This window comes from Strigops habroptila, chromosome 7, assembly GCF_004027225.2.
Source record: "Strigops habroptila isolate Jane chromosome 7, bStrHab1.2.pri, whole genome shotgun sequence".
Classification (NCBI taxonomy): Eukaryota; Metazoa; Chordata; class Aves; order Psittaciformes; family Psittacidae; genus Strigops; species Strigops habroptila.
The window spans coordinates 53,337,316-53,354,348 of NC_044283.2; the positions used below are offsets into that span (position 1 = coordinate 53,337,316).

The following is a 17,033-nucleotide window of genomic DNA, read 5'->3' on the forward strand; positions in this document are numbered from 1 at the left end:
GCGATTATGCAAACTGGGGATGTTTTTTCTAGCTTAGCCAAAGAAATGCAGCTGGTAAAAATGAAAGGATGCTGGCAACTACCTGCTCTGCTTTCAGCCTGAAGTAGCTTGGTCAACTATTACAGGGGCAGAGGGATGTCATAAGCATGCAAAGTGCTGACAGTGCAGAATCAATGAAAGCACCAGCTTCTAGATGCTCAGTTAGGCACCGGTGGGCAAGGAGATAAGAGTGCAGGCAGTCAAAAGGCAATGACTGACAACGTGATGTTGGGAAAGCCTAAGGCACAGATGGAGTGACATTTTGGTTCCCTTGCATTTGGGCATATTCATACAATAAGCAAAATATTGTATGTGCATGCTTGCATGTTTCCAAACTTCAATTGGAAACATTGCTTCTTCCAGTATATGTATCAACACCATCCTACTCTAAAGAGGTGTCAGCCTACAAAAAACTGAACAGCTTCATTGATTCTATATCCTAAAAGTCTGAAATGTATTCTTTGTCATTTAGAAATACATTTCTATTTAGAGAGTAGATGGGAATGTATGCAAAGTGTAAGAATTACTTTTTAATTTTACTTTTTATGTTAAGGACTTGATATTACTTACCGTTGCTGGCACAGAGACCCAAACTTCCTAACGGTGTTAGGACAAGGCTGGGTCTCAAAGCAAAGCCAGGTTTCTGACAATCCTTTCTTATTTGGGGCTGTCCTTTCAAAAAGATATAGGGGCAGATTCACCAGTACCCTCTGGCTGTTTCGTGCAGGTCTGCTGACACACAGCAGCCATAAACCTAAGTTAATGGGGCCAGTTATGGCTGCTCTGTGTCACTGAAGTGTATCTGAGAATCTGGCCCCTGAACAGTACAAATCCTTTTAGGAGGAATCTAATATATGTTTTGTTTTCTTCTCTTTTGCAGAAAGATGTATGAGGAAGAGTAAGTACCATACCTTTTTTACATGTAAAATAGTCTTTAAAATGTTGTTAATTTATCTTCAATATGCTTAAAACTGTAGATGTGGAAATTTTAAGAACACAATACTTTTGTATCAGTATAAACCATAGATTTTTCAAGGACAGATGTGATAAAGACTCTCAGTTTTAATTTCCCTAAACCTGTCTAGTTTTCTAGTTACCACTACACTAACTTGCAGTATCTTTGAAAACTTGAGGTTTATGAAGCTACTTAATTTGGTTGCCAATTAATTTGCAGCCCTTTCTTATCACCTTGCTGTCTTATCCATGTACTTAGAGAGCTCTGAGGTCCGCAAGAGTGCTTGTCAATAACATAGTATCAGACTTTGAAATCCAAACACTCTGAAATCATTTTGCATAGGCCTCTGTAGACCTGCTGCAATACACATTAGGTTCACAGGTAAAGCTATTTCTAAGGTGACAACCCCTTCGGTAGCCCTGTATGAGATGTCCACTGTAAGACGTTCCCACTGACAGTTGCTGGAAGAGCATCAGAAAAGAAAAAGCTTATTTCAACACTTTGCCAGAATACTTGCCCAGCCACAAATAACTTGTGGTTAAGGGACTTCTGTGCCAAATGCAACATCTCTGAAAAGCTGTAAAGGAGAGTTTATCGCAGCTGCGGTTTCCAGACATCCAGCAGGTCAGGATCATTGAAATGCAGCATCTCCTGAAGTTACCTGCAGGGAGAGGTCAGAGGAGGGGTTAGCTGAATGGAAGAAAATTATTACAACCCCAGACAGAAATGTTAAAAGAGAAAAGAGGAGCAAGTGTGCTCTGTGCTGGTAGAGGAGGAACACCTGTCAAGTCAGCAAATTTGTAAGTCAGTCAATCACATGTCATAAATAACATCAGTGTAAAATATGCTTTGAAGGATTTGCTTGTCGAAATTCTACAGCTGGGGTTTTCAAAGCTTAGTTTGTGATAGGAAGTAGTTTTTCTTCCTTTTGTTTTGAGAAGGGACACTCTCATATACTCCTGTGTCCCAGGAAGTGGGGCTCCAAGAGGAGCACAGTATCCAGAGTCGCAATAAGAAAATGTGAGACAGCAATGCACATAGAACTGATTGCTCTGCCTTGCATAACCCGATCAGAAATGAATGCCTTCAAAAATGAATGCCTTCTCCTTCAAAAAGTTTCCAGTGGTGTGTAGGATACAACTCACTTTCTGAGTTTAAACTGGGTTTTATAAAGCTGTGCAGAGTGAAATAAGACACGTTTAGCTGTGGTACCCACCTCGGGCTTGACTGCCTCCCATGGTGTGGTGGTGTTTGCCTTCCCTGCTGACCGGCAGGGCACTCAGAAACACCATCACCTGCAACTCAGCCTAGAGGCTGCAAAGCCTCGGCAGCCTCTGGGCAGGACTGAGCCCAAAAATCTGGTTAACGTTGAACTGTAAAATACAGCGCAACTCACCCCAAATGGTCTGTGATGTTGCTGCTCCCAGATTGCTTTTCACTCAAGCACGATCAAGAAAACAATTACATAAATATCAGACAGTGCTGCCCTTTGCTAGCAGCAAGATAGGTTAAATTCTGATTGGCTTAACAACTGTGCAGCCTTGGTGAATTCCCTGGGTTTGCATTGGAATCTTACGGCACAGTGAATTATTTGCTCTACATGTCTTGTACTAAAATGAACTCACTCACAGTAAACCATGAAGCCCAAGACTTTTATGTTGTGCTGCAGCCTATGATGCCTGCACACTGTTTCAAAACTGCCAAGCTGAATATGACACCAGCCTCAGCCCTGCTGTACCATACTGGCTATCGCGTTTGCACTGGACCTAGTTGCTGTGTAATGAGAGCAAATGAAACTAAATCCCGAATCACCTGTCTTTGCAGAGCTCACCATCACGTGTGTTTTAAACAGGCGGGAAGCTTTCTTCATTTGTGACTTTGTTTTGCTGGGAGGAGGGAGGAAGGGTATATGCTGTGAAGCTCGCTGCAGTTAAGCCAGCTGCCTGTACTGCAGAGCTACAGTAATAATTTGCGATGAGATTAGTACAGCTACATATGACCTAGAATACTTGCTAAAATCACAATAACATGGGAGGAAGGCTGAAGGAGCATCACAAATGAATTATCAACTTAATTTTCTTCACAATAGATGTCACAAGCCGTTACTCGTCTGTTTCGGTTGTGTGGCAAGGCCGTGTCCTGCCTGCTGCCGGGCATGTCCTGGGGGGGGGGGGGGCGCATTGCAAATGGAGCTCGTCCAGGGACAGTGGCTATCATCAGCCAATCTTGCTGGGGAGAATTAGATGAGCTGAACTTTGTGGCATTGAGTGCCCTAGGGAGTCATTATCTTATAACAAACCTACTATCTCTCCAACCATATTGCAAGACTGTGTCATGCAGATATGGGAACAGAGGGCTGTTTATCACTTGGGCAGCTGTCCAAAGTGCAACTATATAAAGAGAAGACACTTGAAGATTTTTCCATTCATGAGGCAGCTTTTATAGATTTGCATTCATGGGGCTTTTCAGAGAAAACAATAACAATTTAAGATTTTTTTTTTTTTTTTCATTATTGCTGCCAGAAGCTGAAAGAAGGGAAAATAGCTCTCTATTTAATGTAGGATACAGGGGAAATGAGGGGGATTGAAATGATGAGAAGGTTTGAGGACATCAAGAAGCCTTAAAAGGCATCTACTGTTAATTTTTTTTCATGCAGAACTTTTTTACAGATAATGCCTGTGCGAGAGAGATGGTTTAAATATGCAGATGTCTCTTCTCAAAGGCATTCAAATTGTTATTTAATTCGTCAGCAGTAAGGATTGGCTCTTGTACTTTTTATACTTATAAAAGTGGAAATGAAAGCTTTTTTTTCTCCTCTCTCTTTTACTCTTTCTACTGCACAAAACAATAGATGTCAGCCCACAAAACCAAGTGGCTGCTCCCTGGTTTTTGTACTCTCCTACTACATTGTGTTATTCCATCTTTCCATATGTAGAAATCCTTCTTTGCTAGCATTAACTCTTGCATAGTTAACACCAAACAACCTTTTCCCCTCCAAAGCAGCCTTTTTGGGCCTGCAAATGGAAAGCTTGCTCTGCTTTACTGCCTTTCACACTGTTACCAACAGCTGATGCTCCATGCCAAAGGGGAGGTCTGTGAGTCACAGGTAGTCTGTGCCAGCACTGGTGCTAGAGCATTGCCTGGTTATGAGGTGAGACAATGAACATGTCAAGCAGGGATTGAGCCTGGAGCTGCAGACCTGTGCCCATGCTGAAAGCTGTGACTTTCCTACCCTCATCCTTCCACCACCCATGGCAGCTGCCTGCTTTGCGTCTGTGTAAGTGGCTTCCAGCAGGTTGGATCAAGCCTGGATGAACATCTGTATGTTCAGCGTTTCCCCAGGCCAGATCTGGTACCTTTTGGAAGCCCAGGCATTATTAGACATAACCTACCAGCAACCAAACCACAGGTAAAAGACAGTAAAGCTTAAGAGTCACTGTGGTGAGTCAAGAGATCATATAATCATAGAATAGTTTGGGTTGGTAGGGACCTTGAAAGGTCATCTAGTCCAACCCCCCTACAATGAGCAGGGACATCTTCGACTAGATCAGGTTGCCCAGAACCACATCCAGCCTGAATGCGTCCAGGGGCGGTGCATCCACCACCTCTGTGGGCAACCTGTGCCAGTGTTTTACCACCCTCGTTGTAAAAAATTTGCTCACCTCTAGCCTGAATCTCCCCTCTTTTAGTTTAAAACCACTACACCTCATCCTGTCGCAACAGGCCCTGCTAAAAAGTCTTTCCCCATATTTCTTACAGGCCCCTTTTAAGTAACGAAAGGCTGCAATAAAGATATGAGAATGGATGAATGGGCATCCCAGTTACTCACAGCAGGGAGATGTTGCAATTTCAACCCTGAGGGGCCAGGATGTAGTAACTCCACTCAGATGTGTTTCTCAAACTTCCTGTTATTTGTTCTTCCACCCTTCCTGGGTGTTGTTGCGTGTAAGTTGTACCACACACCCCCTCAGACTGAGTGGGACAGTTTCAGAGGAAATGTCTAAGCAATAGTCTGGTAGGTTGCTGAAAATACAGCAAACTCAGATCTAGTGTGTATTTCTTATTAAAGGGGTGAGAGGAGGGTTTTGTTTACAACAACCCCTGTTCCCTGACAGATATATCTTCTTTTTTTACTGAAGTAGTAATGGCATTTAAGTGACTGTGGCTTGGTGCAAAGCACTGCTCTGGTTTTGATATTTTCTGTAGTTGAAAGGTTAACTGAAGGATATAAAAGGCAGTGGCTTCAATGACTCGACAGAAATAATAAAAAGTTTTTGTCTTCAAGGAGTTTCCCCTTATGTGTCAATTTTTTTTTTAATAAATTGTAGAGGAAAGCCAAATCTAATGGACATGGGATCCCTGATGATCAAACCAGTGCAACGGGTGATGAAATACCCCTTGTTACTCTGTGAACTCTTGAATGCTACTCCTGCTTCTCACCCTGACCATAAAGTGCTACAAGATGCCCTTTCTGCTATGAAAAACATAAATGTGAACATCAATGAACTTAAAAGGAGGAAAGATTTAGGTAAGAAAAAGGCACATTAAGTTCTTCTGTCTTTATAGGTTTGGGCTGGCAATTACAAGAGAGGTTTCAACTCCAGTCATATCACTACAACAGTTTTGGCTGGTGCTACTGAAGTTGTGTAATACACTGGGTTTCAAGAAGGTAACAGATGCCTTAATGTCACTTGTCCTCAGCCAGCTATGTTATCTGCATGGTAACTTCAGAAATATGAAAATGATTAAACAATTCATGTTATACCCATGTTCATTGTCCAGAATACAGTTGCAAACACTGGTAATAATTAAGATGCTGTAATAGCAACATGTCTTACAGACTTGCCACGTTGAAGCCCTAACTTCACTGTTCCCAAGGCTAGCACTGATAACAGGGTTTTCATCATCTCAAGCGTTTTCACACAAGATTACAGTTGGTGACATCAAAATATCTGCTCTCAAATGGTTTCGTATTTGTGCGCCTATCCCTGTGAAAAGCCCTGTGAATACAGATTATTAGTGTCATGAAATTCTCTATCTGCAGTGCTGAAGTATAAGAGGAATGATGATGATGAAACCCTTAAAGAAAAGTTTTCCCGACTGAATATCCACTCCATTAGCAAGAAATCCAAGAGGGTCACGAGCCACCTGAAAATACTGACGGGGGGAGAACCTCAGGTACTTACTCATCCAACTGCAGATTTGCATGGACAGCTTCAGTTCTGCTTTTGCACTGGGCATTTTTAAAAAACATGTTGGAAATGGAGTTTGTGGTGTTGCTTTTTTTCTGCATCATTTATAAAGTCATTTTCTGACTGTCACAGAAGACAGGAAAGATCTTTGTGATTGAAATAGAAAATAATGTAATGTGTTCTCCACCTTTTCCTTTTTTATCTCGGAGTTTCTCAAACTTCTGATCTTCAGCAGAGAGGAAGTAACTGGTAGTTTTGTGAAGCTCAGTCTGAGATCAATGATTTGCAGGATAGACTGGCAATAGTTATTGTTGGTGCTGAGATTGTGTTCAGTCCACCTTGCTCTACATTGTAACATTCAGGTTCTGAACCCACCAAAGAAGATGAGCAATACTTCTGACTAGGAAAGGCCATGCGATTTGCCTCTCTGTGTGTAAGGACATGGAACCGTCAAAAACTACCAGAGACACAGAACCCTGTGATAAGACTGATGGGTGCTGGTTTCCGAAAATAAAATGCTCCTTCATAGTTTCGAGATTGTAATTCAAAACCTAGTAGGATAAACATTTTCAGGAAAGATTAAATCTAAGTCTCAAAGAAAATCAATTACAACTGACCTTGAAAATGATATCCAGTGCACTTCACTGCATGAGATCGCTGATGATACAAGGTCACTTGCCTTTGTAGATGTGACTTTACAAGACGTGCTGTTTTTTCCTGTTTTGTTTTTTATCGGTGGTTTCCCCCTTTCTCTGATGCAAACTACCCATATATATATTTTCTGTTCATTGATTTGTACAGTGGAAATTTTTGTATTCAGAATGGGACACCAGCAAGGCTACAAAATCACAGAAAACCAGAGAATTAAGTTTAGTTAAGAGGAGCTTGTGATTTTTCTTTCTTTTTATTTTCTTTTTTTTCCCCTATGAGAAGCTTCTGGTTTATGTTTTGGGTTTTTTTGTTTGTTTGTTTGCTTGTTTTGTTTTTAATTAAGCTTAAAGCATTTGAGAATCATTTTGGAATCAGGATACATCTGTTAAATATTCAGCCCTCTGTCCTGCTTAATTAGACTAAGAGAGTTCGCAATTCACATCTCTGAAACACGCTGTGACCCTTACAGTAAGACCACTGAAAACAAGACTTGAGATTTCTCAAATTCCCCAAATAAAAGGTAGGCAGAAATAAATGTATTTTCAGGGTTTTTTTCAGCTAGCATAAAAAAGAAGTACAAGCCTATTTCCAGCTGCTGAGGTTTCGTTGCTCTAGAGGTAACAGCTCCATCTACAGCGTGCCGGGGGGAAATCTCCCCATCACTTAAGCACCCAGGGAAGCAATTCCATGGCATAAAAATATCTGAAACAATTTTCACCATTCTTTCCTCAAACGGAGCAATAACATACAGAAATTTAGGAGTTTTATTAGTAAACGTAGGTGTGCTTTTAATAAAGCAACTCCCTGCTTCCACAAGGATTAAAAATAAAATTCTCTGTCATGTTGCCCTGTGCCTTCAGCTTTTCTTGGATTAAAACTGGAGCTTGGAAGAATTAGGGGCCGATCATTCTGTTTTCAAAGGGAGGTGTTCAGGGAGGGTTTGGGATTTTTGCAGCAGTGCTCTGGATGTTTCTTTCATTAGCCAGGCTCTTTTGGGCTGCCAAAATAACAGTGCAAACATCTATTTTAGGTGAAAGATCAAACTTTTAATAAGGAAGAAAAGTTGTTTCGAAGCTTAGAGAAGACCGTGAAACTGTGTGTGAAGAACATTTCACTCTTCTCACAACATCTACAGGTGGGTACAGGCCTTTTTGAAATCTGTGGCCACAAACCATGTCCATAACCAGTTTAACACTGGTTAGGCAACACCAAATTACTTATAAGCAGGCATATCTACATCACAATGTTAAATAAATGAGCTGTGCTGCTGTTGCATTACTGAGCCCATGGCAGAGAAGTTTGGAAGCCCACACTTCATTTTTCCCCTTAGAAAAGCAGGCTTTATGGAGATCTATGGGTGCAGTGCAGAAAAGAAGGTGCTGTCTGGTGGCACAGTTATGACTTTCAATCACTGTGTGAAGCTGTCATATGGGTCATGCACATCTGCTGCAGTGGTGCACCAACTGCTTCTTGTTAAAAATGGAGGAACTGAGTTGCAGCCACATGAACTAAAATGTCCTAAAATACATGTTTTAGCTGTGAGGCCTCCGTCTTTTATACTGTTGCTAGGTTGTGTTGAGGACTAGCATTAGATGTACAGAATGCTCAAGCCCAGTAAAAGTCTCTGCTTTTATCCTCTCCAAGAATGTGGCTTGGCTTGTAATTTAGCAACATTTCCCCTCTCACGGACAACTTACCAACTTTGTAGATGGCATAAGGCCTTTCAAAGTGTAAGTGTGCCCAAACTGGACACGCAGGTTGCTTGAGAGATAGGTAAGATCAATAGCCAGCTGGCCAGAGCTTATAGCAAATGCACATTGTTTGGTTCAGCAAACCAGGGGAAGGCCAGTGAGCTCAGCCAATAAAGGTTGTTGCCTTGAACTGCGTTGGCAGTTCCTTATTCAAACAGGTGCATACTTCATTAAGATTAAAATTCAGAGTAAGTGAAATACACCACCATAGTCCTTAGTCCTCCAAAAGAGGGCTTTGAGGGTGCATGGTCTTGACCTGGCTTCTTTCTGAGGAGTAGCTAAATTCCAGTGGGACACTTATGAGGTTGGGGCATAATTTTTTCAGTTGAACATTAACAACTTGATTTTTAAATAGTTTACACTGAAAATAGACAAAACACAGGAAAATATTATCACAGTAAACAATTCCACAATGGCTGGAAACTCCACAGCAACTGCACAGGTGTCAGAGATGGAAAATATTTCTGATTCCATCAGTATTATTGCAGCATTTGCATGAGTGAATGCAGTATACTAAGATCATAACACAGTTTCATCTTCCTACTATCTTCTTGATTAGGATTCTATACATCTGGCTGCACAGAATATAACTGGTCTTCAGGAAATCTTGCAAGACAAAGATGACGAAGTCAACAACTGTTTGAAAACAAGGAACAACACTGCAAATCTCTGTGAAGATCTGGTAAGTTTATGCAATGTCCAGCATTACACAGCTATCCGTATGTGTGAGAAAACAGGTGGTCTGTGTAAAGAAGACTAGGACAGAAAAGAGCAAAAAACTTCAGGAATCCTTTGGAAAAGATGAGTGATTTTTTTTTTTTTTTGTCGGAGTTTCTGTAAGAAACGAGATAAAATTCAGTGCACTGGTTTTTCCCTTGAAGAGCTGAAGAAAACTTATGAAGCTAAATTCCTGAGTTTAAACTAAAATCTTCGTGCTAAATTTGCATGTTTCACCTGAGCTTCAGACAAGAGCAGCAGATCTTTGCTTTGCTACTTTTGTTAGCAACACTTGCAGTTTTAGATTGACTTTTGTGATCTTTGTTGTGCTCATGACCATGCTCCTGAAATCATAGATCTGTGCAAATCTCAGCTTTATTACATTTTTAAGTAAGTTGCTATCCTTCATGTAGGAAAACCATGAAAAATCTGAATATAGCCCATAGGAATTAAAAAGCAATTAAAAAAAAAAAAAAGTAATAGTTTTTCAACTAGTCATTGCTTTCAGGGTCCAATGAACTCTAATGCCTGCCTCTACTAAGATAGACTAAAAGGTCTCTTCAATATGGGGCAGCTGCTCAAGCTGGAAAAATTCAGAGATGAAGATTTTCTTATACTTTCCTAGGTTTTTGCAGAGTAAAAAGTAACCATTCAATCCTTTCTAAAATACTGAAAACGGAGTCTGCCAAGAAACTGAAGGATCTTTGACAGACCACATCCTCCCAGATAATGACAGGGAAGTAAGATGTTGTATTTCCTTTCCTCTGAAGTTCCCACGTTTAAAAGGAATCTCAAAAAATAATCACAACAATCAGAAAGATATTTTCAATATCTTTACAATGAATGAGAGCATAAAGTGCAGAGTAGTACCCCTCTATCATTGCAGTGGTGAGTGTGTCCAGTATGGATGATGTCCCCATATTCAGAAACATCAAAGAAAAGCAGGGGCAATTCCACGTTTTTTCCTTTGTGCATTTGTCAATAATGAATACCTGCCTCTCTCATTATATTTTAGTGAAAATTTTAGGGCAGAAATCCACAATAGCCTCTTCTCTTCCAGAAATCAGCACTCTGGAAAAAGAGGTTTCTTAATGCATCGATCAAAAATTTGCTAAACACAGCCCAGTTTTTCAGGTGGAAATAAAGGAACTATGTAGCCAGTATACATCATCTTGGCCTTGGGAGAGCAATTCTGGTGCCAAAATGGATCCGTCCTCAACTGTGCTGTGATATGGAGGGTAGAGGGACAGATGCTCTTTTATTCTCACATGCAACTCAACAGCTTAATTCACACGGAATGTGCAAGAGCTTTAATACGATGATGAGTTTTACTCACTACAAGCTTGTACAGTATTTGAACAAGCGACTTACAAAAATAAATTTTATTTCATGCAATATTAATCCCTTGAGACAATTAGAGACTAATGGAAAAGTCTGAGACTTCGTTTTTTTACCAGGTGTCTAATTTTGTTGATTACTAGAGATAAAACCAACAAGCATAACATAATTTAATCAAATCAAGTGATTGTTTGTGTTTGCTTAAACAGGAATTGAGTTACAGCTGTTTCCAGAAAAAAAACCCCAAAAAAAAAAAGGAATAAAAATAAAAGCTTTGATAGCATTCAAGACTGCAAGACTGCCATTTAGCAAGACTCCATTGCCTCTAGACTGTATAATGGCATGGGCCTTCCAGATACAGAAATCCCACTTCTATTGGACCACTTCACTTATCCTTGCCCAGTTTTTCCTCAGCGGTAACACAATGAGGGCCACACTGCAGGCTGCATGCTCCAGGGGACCACTACTATTACCAGACATTTTAAACTACAAAACTGTTACCTCTCCTTTGCAGTGTTATGAAGAAGATTCTAACTCATGCTAGATGCTGCTTGAAGCTGCCTCTAACAGCAGTGTTTTGTGAAGAGTAATTAACAGGTTGCTTGATAGGCTACCATCAGGCTTAACCTATTACTGGGTCTGAAGGACTGTATGAATAAAGTAACAAGTAGATCTGTTTTATATCTTTCCAGATGGCTCAGCTGGACAAGCTTGTTTTGACTCCTCTCTCAACACTGCGAGCCTTGTTTTCAGGCCCACAAAAGCTCATCCAAAAGCGCTATGACAAGTTGTTGGACTACAACAGCTACCTTCAGAGGTCAACAGGAGAAGAGCTGGAACTGGCAAAGAAAGACTATGAGGCTCTTAATGCCCAGTTAGTGGAAGAACTTCAGGTATTTAACAGAGCAGCTAAAAAGATTGTGTTGAACTGCCTGTATTGCTTCATTACCCTCCTCAGGAATATCATGTCTGCAGCACTTCAATCAAATTCTGCTATGGTGGTGCCTGTTCCAGTAAGTACCTTAGAAACAGATGTAGCTCTACCTTCATCTTTTTTCTTTCTGTATAATTTGGCTAGAGTTATGTAGGACACATGCCTACAAACTACACTGATTTTGTTTGTTCTGCTGAGAATAGGTTTGGGTTTTTTCCCCTTGAAAACTCAGCAGAGGTTAAGTTCCGAGCTTAAGTTTTGTCAGGCTTGGACTTTTCATCGAGAGTGATCCAAATGCAGCTGTTACAGCTGTTACAGTGATAGTAATGGCAAGAACATTACAGTAAGGCAAAAAATGAGGCAGATGCTAGCATTTTAGTCTCTATTTCTTAGCACCTACCCTGAGTAGCCCAGAAAACACAGGAAGAGAAATTCTAAGAAAGTACATAAACACTCCTGTTGCTGCCAGACCTGCAGAGTCACAGATGACTGCAAAAGAGAAACAAGTTAGGAGATCTGATTAAGTAATTTCTATGAAAAGCAAGTTGCTTTTAAACCCAATATACTGCAGAAATCTCTAGGCAGTAAGGAATAGGTTTGTCTATGCTGGCATTTTTAGAAAGTTCAAATCATTTCAGTTACGTAGCCAAAGGTATTAAAGACGCCTGTGTGAGCTGCACAGAAGGGCATTAGTTGTTCCTCCAGCCCACACTACCCTTTCTGGGCACTGTCATAGAATCGTAGAATCAACTAATTTCGAAAAGACCTTGAAGATCATAATGATAATTTCGTGAAGAATGATGCTGAAAAATTATTCTTAATTTGTGTGAAAGTCATACAGTGTTTCAGTTTTGTGGTACTTTTTCCTAGAAGACTTGAACCCCTGGAGAAATGCAGCTGCAACAATGCCTTCCACACATCCACATCCACTCACCTGAACCAGAGCAAGACTCTATATAGGAAACACATTGTAGTGAGGCAATTCTGGAGTATTCCTTTCCATCAGCCTTGAACACAGCACATTATAGTCAGGGGCAGCTGAAAAATTAAGCAAGCAAGGTCAGGATCAAAACATAGAGCTGCGCTGTTTAATGCGAAAATGAAGGCTTTTCCCGCACGAAGAAATTGCATCCCTGTAATTTGACTGTTTCGTATTTTGAAAGCTGTTGTATCGAGCATTGTTTTCTGTGAGGCTCCACCTACAAAATTACCTTATTTTTCTTCTTTCTGTTTACATCAGCAAATACATTTGTGGTTAGGCACAGACCAAAAGCACTTACCCAGTGCCACAGACAGAGCTTCAGCTTTCTGCATGATTTTTAGCCTGGTGGCAGCTTCCAGTTGCACAAACACACAGCTGTGATGTAAGCTACTCCAAGCCTTACAGCACATCGGCCACTCCTGATGGCTGCTGAGATGCACATTTGCATCTGAAAGCAGGTGGCTCAGCAGCATAAAAGCAAGGCTGTTCTTTTTCATCACTGTTTAGAATATTTTTTAATGATTTAACTTAAATTAGTATGTCTTTTAAATCCAATAATGACCTTTTTTTCTTTCCATCTTGTACCTAGCACACCATGGTCTCTGCAGAAAATAGAAGCAACTTGTTAGATTTCCTGACTCCTAGCATTCAGCCCATTAAACCAAATCTGCTCTCTCAAATCTCCTTACCATTCTGTTTGTGAGATCTAACCCACCTTTGTGTTTGCAGCTGTCTTCCACAAGCATCTGTGAAGTGCAGAATCAGTTGATGGAAGAGGTTCACAAGCTGAATTTTGTAAAAGAAAACAACAGTGCAACCTTTATTGAGAGAAAATTGAGCTTGGAAAAAAAGAAACCTGTCTCTTCTCCAGTGAGTACCCTACATCCAAATTGTGTATGACACATCCTCTTTCAGTCACTTTTGAAACAAATCCATCTTTATGCCACCTAGAAGTTTGGGCTTTGTGATTTCACTGGGACTCTGAATCAGGTTGTTGGAATGAAGCTGTTCCATTGACAGGTAACTTCTGAAGATCTTTCCTCTATTTTCATGTTATTACCTTCAAAACCCACTTGATATTATCTCTGATTACCCTTAGGTCTTCAAGCACATGTTAAATCTAAGGTTACATAGGTAAACTTTGATTACTTCTTTTATTAAATACTCTTACAGGGCATCTTGGTCTTCAGATTCAGAACATTTTTTTTCCTCATCCTCAGTTGTGGTTATGTGCACTGGCGTTTACACACATATGCACACACATACACCCCCACAGCAGAAGATTCAGAAAATCCACCTGGAAGTCTGTGTCCCCCTAGTTCCCAGTCTTACCAGACATTTCCAGAGCTTTTAGGAGTCTAGTTTGCAGTAAAATAAAAGCTCAAGCGCTGATTTATGGGAGAAGCTGAGGAAGCTGTAGGATTCCTTTTAGCATCAGTAAGGCACATGTGCTCTTGCTTCCGTGGTGCATGAAGATCACATTGATGTGCACCTCCATCCCTCCCCTCTAACCAAAACCTGAGTGAATATGCTACCAGCAGTTAATAGCACCTTGCTCTTATTTAGCGAGGTAATTTCACACAAAAAGCAGACTGTTTGGGTACTACTGATTTTTTTGCCTAATGCTTTATCATGCAAATTGTTATGTTACCTTAGCACACCTCAGCTGATTTCTGCATTATGGTTTTTTGGTGCTATTATTACATAGGTATTTGATGGGTATATTTTACATATATTACAAGATCATTGCTACAGGAAAACAATGAAGCAAGTGACAGTTCACATACAGAACACCAGCTCTTTGAGAGCACAGGACAGACTAAGAGGTCTTTAATAAGTGAAATTCTTACATTTCTTTAAAATCTGCCCTTTATTGCTCACACATTAATATAGCAGTTCCACAGGTCATTGCTACATATGCAAAGGAGATTCAGTTACATATAGCTGTATAAGTAACTCCTTGATTTGTGTATAAAAATGTAGGGTCAGTTGCCACACGCAGCAAACACGGTTTTTTATGCACCTGTGTTGCTCTAGAAATGGCATCAGCATTATTCCCAGTGAATAATTTTCTTTGCTTTTCAGCTCGAATCACCACGTCAAACAGAAGGCCACAGGTCCAAGCTGTTGTCTACATACAGCACAGAACTGCTATACCAAGCTAAGCGCAAGTGCAATGCCACCCAGGAATTTGATATTGATTTACATGAAGGAGAACTGGTGGCTGTTGTGGAGCAAAAGGACCCCTTCGGAAGTACGAGCAGATGGCTTGTTGACACAGGAAGTAAGTTCTCTGCACAAACATCCCAATAACAGCTTCCCTTTGGGATATTGATTTCATTCTGGCCCCATCTGTTTGCCTCTGTCATACTGACAGCTGCATAAAATGGTTGGTTTTGAAATGTTTTTAGCAGTATTTTGCTGTTTTCTTATTTTCTCTCTTTTCATTCTGGTGTCTAGTCCTTAAAGGGTATGTGTATTCCTCCTTCCTGAGGCCTTACAATCCAGCCAAAGTGCAGAAGGACATGGCAGAAAACAGCTTTGGTGATGATGATTTTGATAATATCAGCCTCTTTGTCTCTTCGCGGCCCTCTACTGACAACAGCCCAAGAAGTCTGGGGCACGAGAAGAGTGACAGCACTTCATCTCTTCGATTCTGCGAAACTCCCACAATTAATGGCACAGAGACTGATGCTTTTCAGGATATGGATGATCAGCATGTATGTATGGTACACACTGTGCCTGTCTTCTTGTTCCTGGTTCAAATCTAGAATTATAATTCAAATGTTTTCCTTTTACACCAGAAAAACTGGCACTAATCTGTCAGTATGACATGGGAATTAATTATCCTCTGTTCTTTGCCTTTCTTAAATAGTTATGGGGTAGGAAAAGCTAATCAGTTAAACCATGAATCGCAGTCCTTGTTCACAGAATACACACCCCACCTCATGTCCAACACCTCAAGGTTCTCATATGGAGCAGGAACCTGCAAAATAGCTCAGTTTGGGGGATTTTTCCACTTACTATTGACAAGAAAGCTGTGGCAATGCTGATCAGCAAGGCACAGAAGTTAGGTGGGTGCCACATTTGAGTACAGGAGCTTTAGGAAAGGTGGCTATCCCTGACAAAACCTTGCTGGAAAATTCTCCATCCAGTCCAAGGCTGCTTGGTGTAACAGAAACAGCCACCTGGTGTGAGCTGACAAGTGTAGCAATGTGATGAGGTCTCGGAGCTTGGTTTGTTCCTCCCCATGCAGAATTCCTCAGATCCTTCAATTTTACTTTTGATTTTGGCCCTGTTCATTGTAGCCTGTCTAGCGATTGCAGACCACATAGTTCTGTACTGGTTCATATACATTATTACACATTTTCTGCATACAGAATTCATACTAATACACAATGACAAAGTAAGATGTGGCTACATTTCTGAATTCAGATTTTGGTTTTTGTGGCTTTCCTTTTTCAGACTTTCTATGCTGTTTATGCATTTCAAGCAAGAAATGATCAGGAACTCAGTCTTCAGGAGTACCAGAAGGTTAGGATACTTCGGTTTTCTGACCTGAGTGGCAATAAAGAATGGTGGCTAGCAGAAGCAAAAGGTCATAAAGGGTATGTACCATCTAATTATCTTGGGAAGATGACATACGCTTAGGAACAGAAAGGCCCATTAAGCCAGTTTCCCTGGAGTAGACAGAGTAATCATCTATCATGGTTTGCAGCAAGCAAGACAAACTCACAAGTGATTGACAGAAGCCATAGTATCTGGTACAGCACACAGGTGATATTGAGAACCTCCATCCTCCAAAACCCATCACCTTGTCAAGACCTGAGGGAGGAAACACTTCACAGGAAGACTGATTCTGATTAACATCCCGAAGAAGTTGCTTTTGTATTACCCCATAATTTTCTCTTTTGTCAAAACATCCTATGTCAAGAGTCAACCTGCAAGTACAAATCACAGCTAAAATTATGTTTTTCTTCCATGATATTTAACAAATAATATTCAAGATGAAGAGAATTAACCTTGAAAAAGGACAAATTCAGTCTTGAGGGATGCTGTAGTTCAGGATTAATTGTTCCTGAACTGCTATATCAATGAACATAGACACTTCTTAAATCTCATGCTTTTTGATTGTCTGTTTTTATCCTCAGCCACTTTTGTAATGAACCTTTTTCTCAGTGAAAATTATTGGAGTGGGAAAAGAAAAAGGGCTTTATTTTTGCACGAAACATTTCAACTTAAAACATACGAAATACGGTGGTAGCAGTGGCTGGTCCCAGGGCAGAAAGTATATTTAGTTAAATATGGAAATGGGGACAGAGAAAGAGGGGGCACAAGAAACAGGTACTGTGAAACAGATGTTATAATTTTCAAAAGAATTACACAACTACTTCATATGGTAGGAAGCAGTTTGCAACAATATGGAAGTGCCTCAGGTTTGAAATTCCACATATGTCTCCACACTAACTGCTTT

General features: G+C 40.5%; 1 protein-coding gene across 1 annotated transcript in view; it reads left to right on the forward strand.

The window, feature by feature from the left end:
- The window catches only part of ARHGEF38 (Rho guanine nucleotide exchange factor 38), a 36,346-nt gene extending 19,711 nt beyond the window's left edge, over positions 1-16,635 (forward strand). Inside the window, exons 5-14 of the mRNA XM_030492643.1 lie at positions 920-937; positions 5,323-5,522; positions 6,039-6,172; positions 7,868-7,972; positions 9,148-9,270; positions 11,336-11,656; positions 13,289-13,429; positions 14,645-14,843; positions 15,020-15,279; positions 16,025-16,635. Coding sequence (XP_030348503.1) covers positions 920-937; positions 5,323-5,522; positions 6,039-6,172; positions 7,868-7,972; positions 9,148-9,270; positions 11,336-11,656; positions 13,289-13,429; positions 14,645-14,843; positions 15,020-15,279; positions 16,025-16,210 — 1,687 coding nt within the window. The 3' untranslated portion in view covers positions 16,211-16,635. The remainder of the gene's footprint in view (positions 1-919; positions 938-5,322; positions 5,523-6,038; positions 6,173-7,867; positions 7,973-9,147; positions 9,271-11,335; positions 11,657-13,288; positions 13,430-14,644; positions 14,844-15,019; positions 15,280-16,024) is intronic.
- Positions 16,636-17,033: the final 398 nt, after the last annotated feature.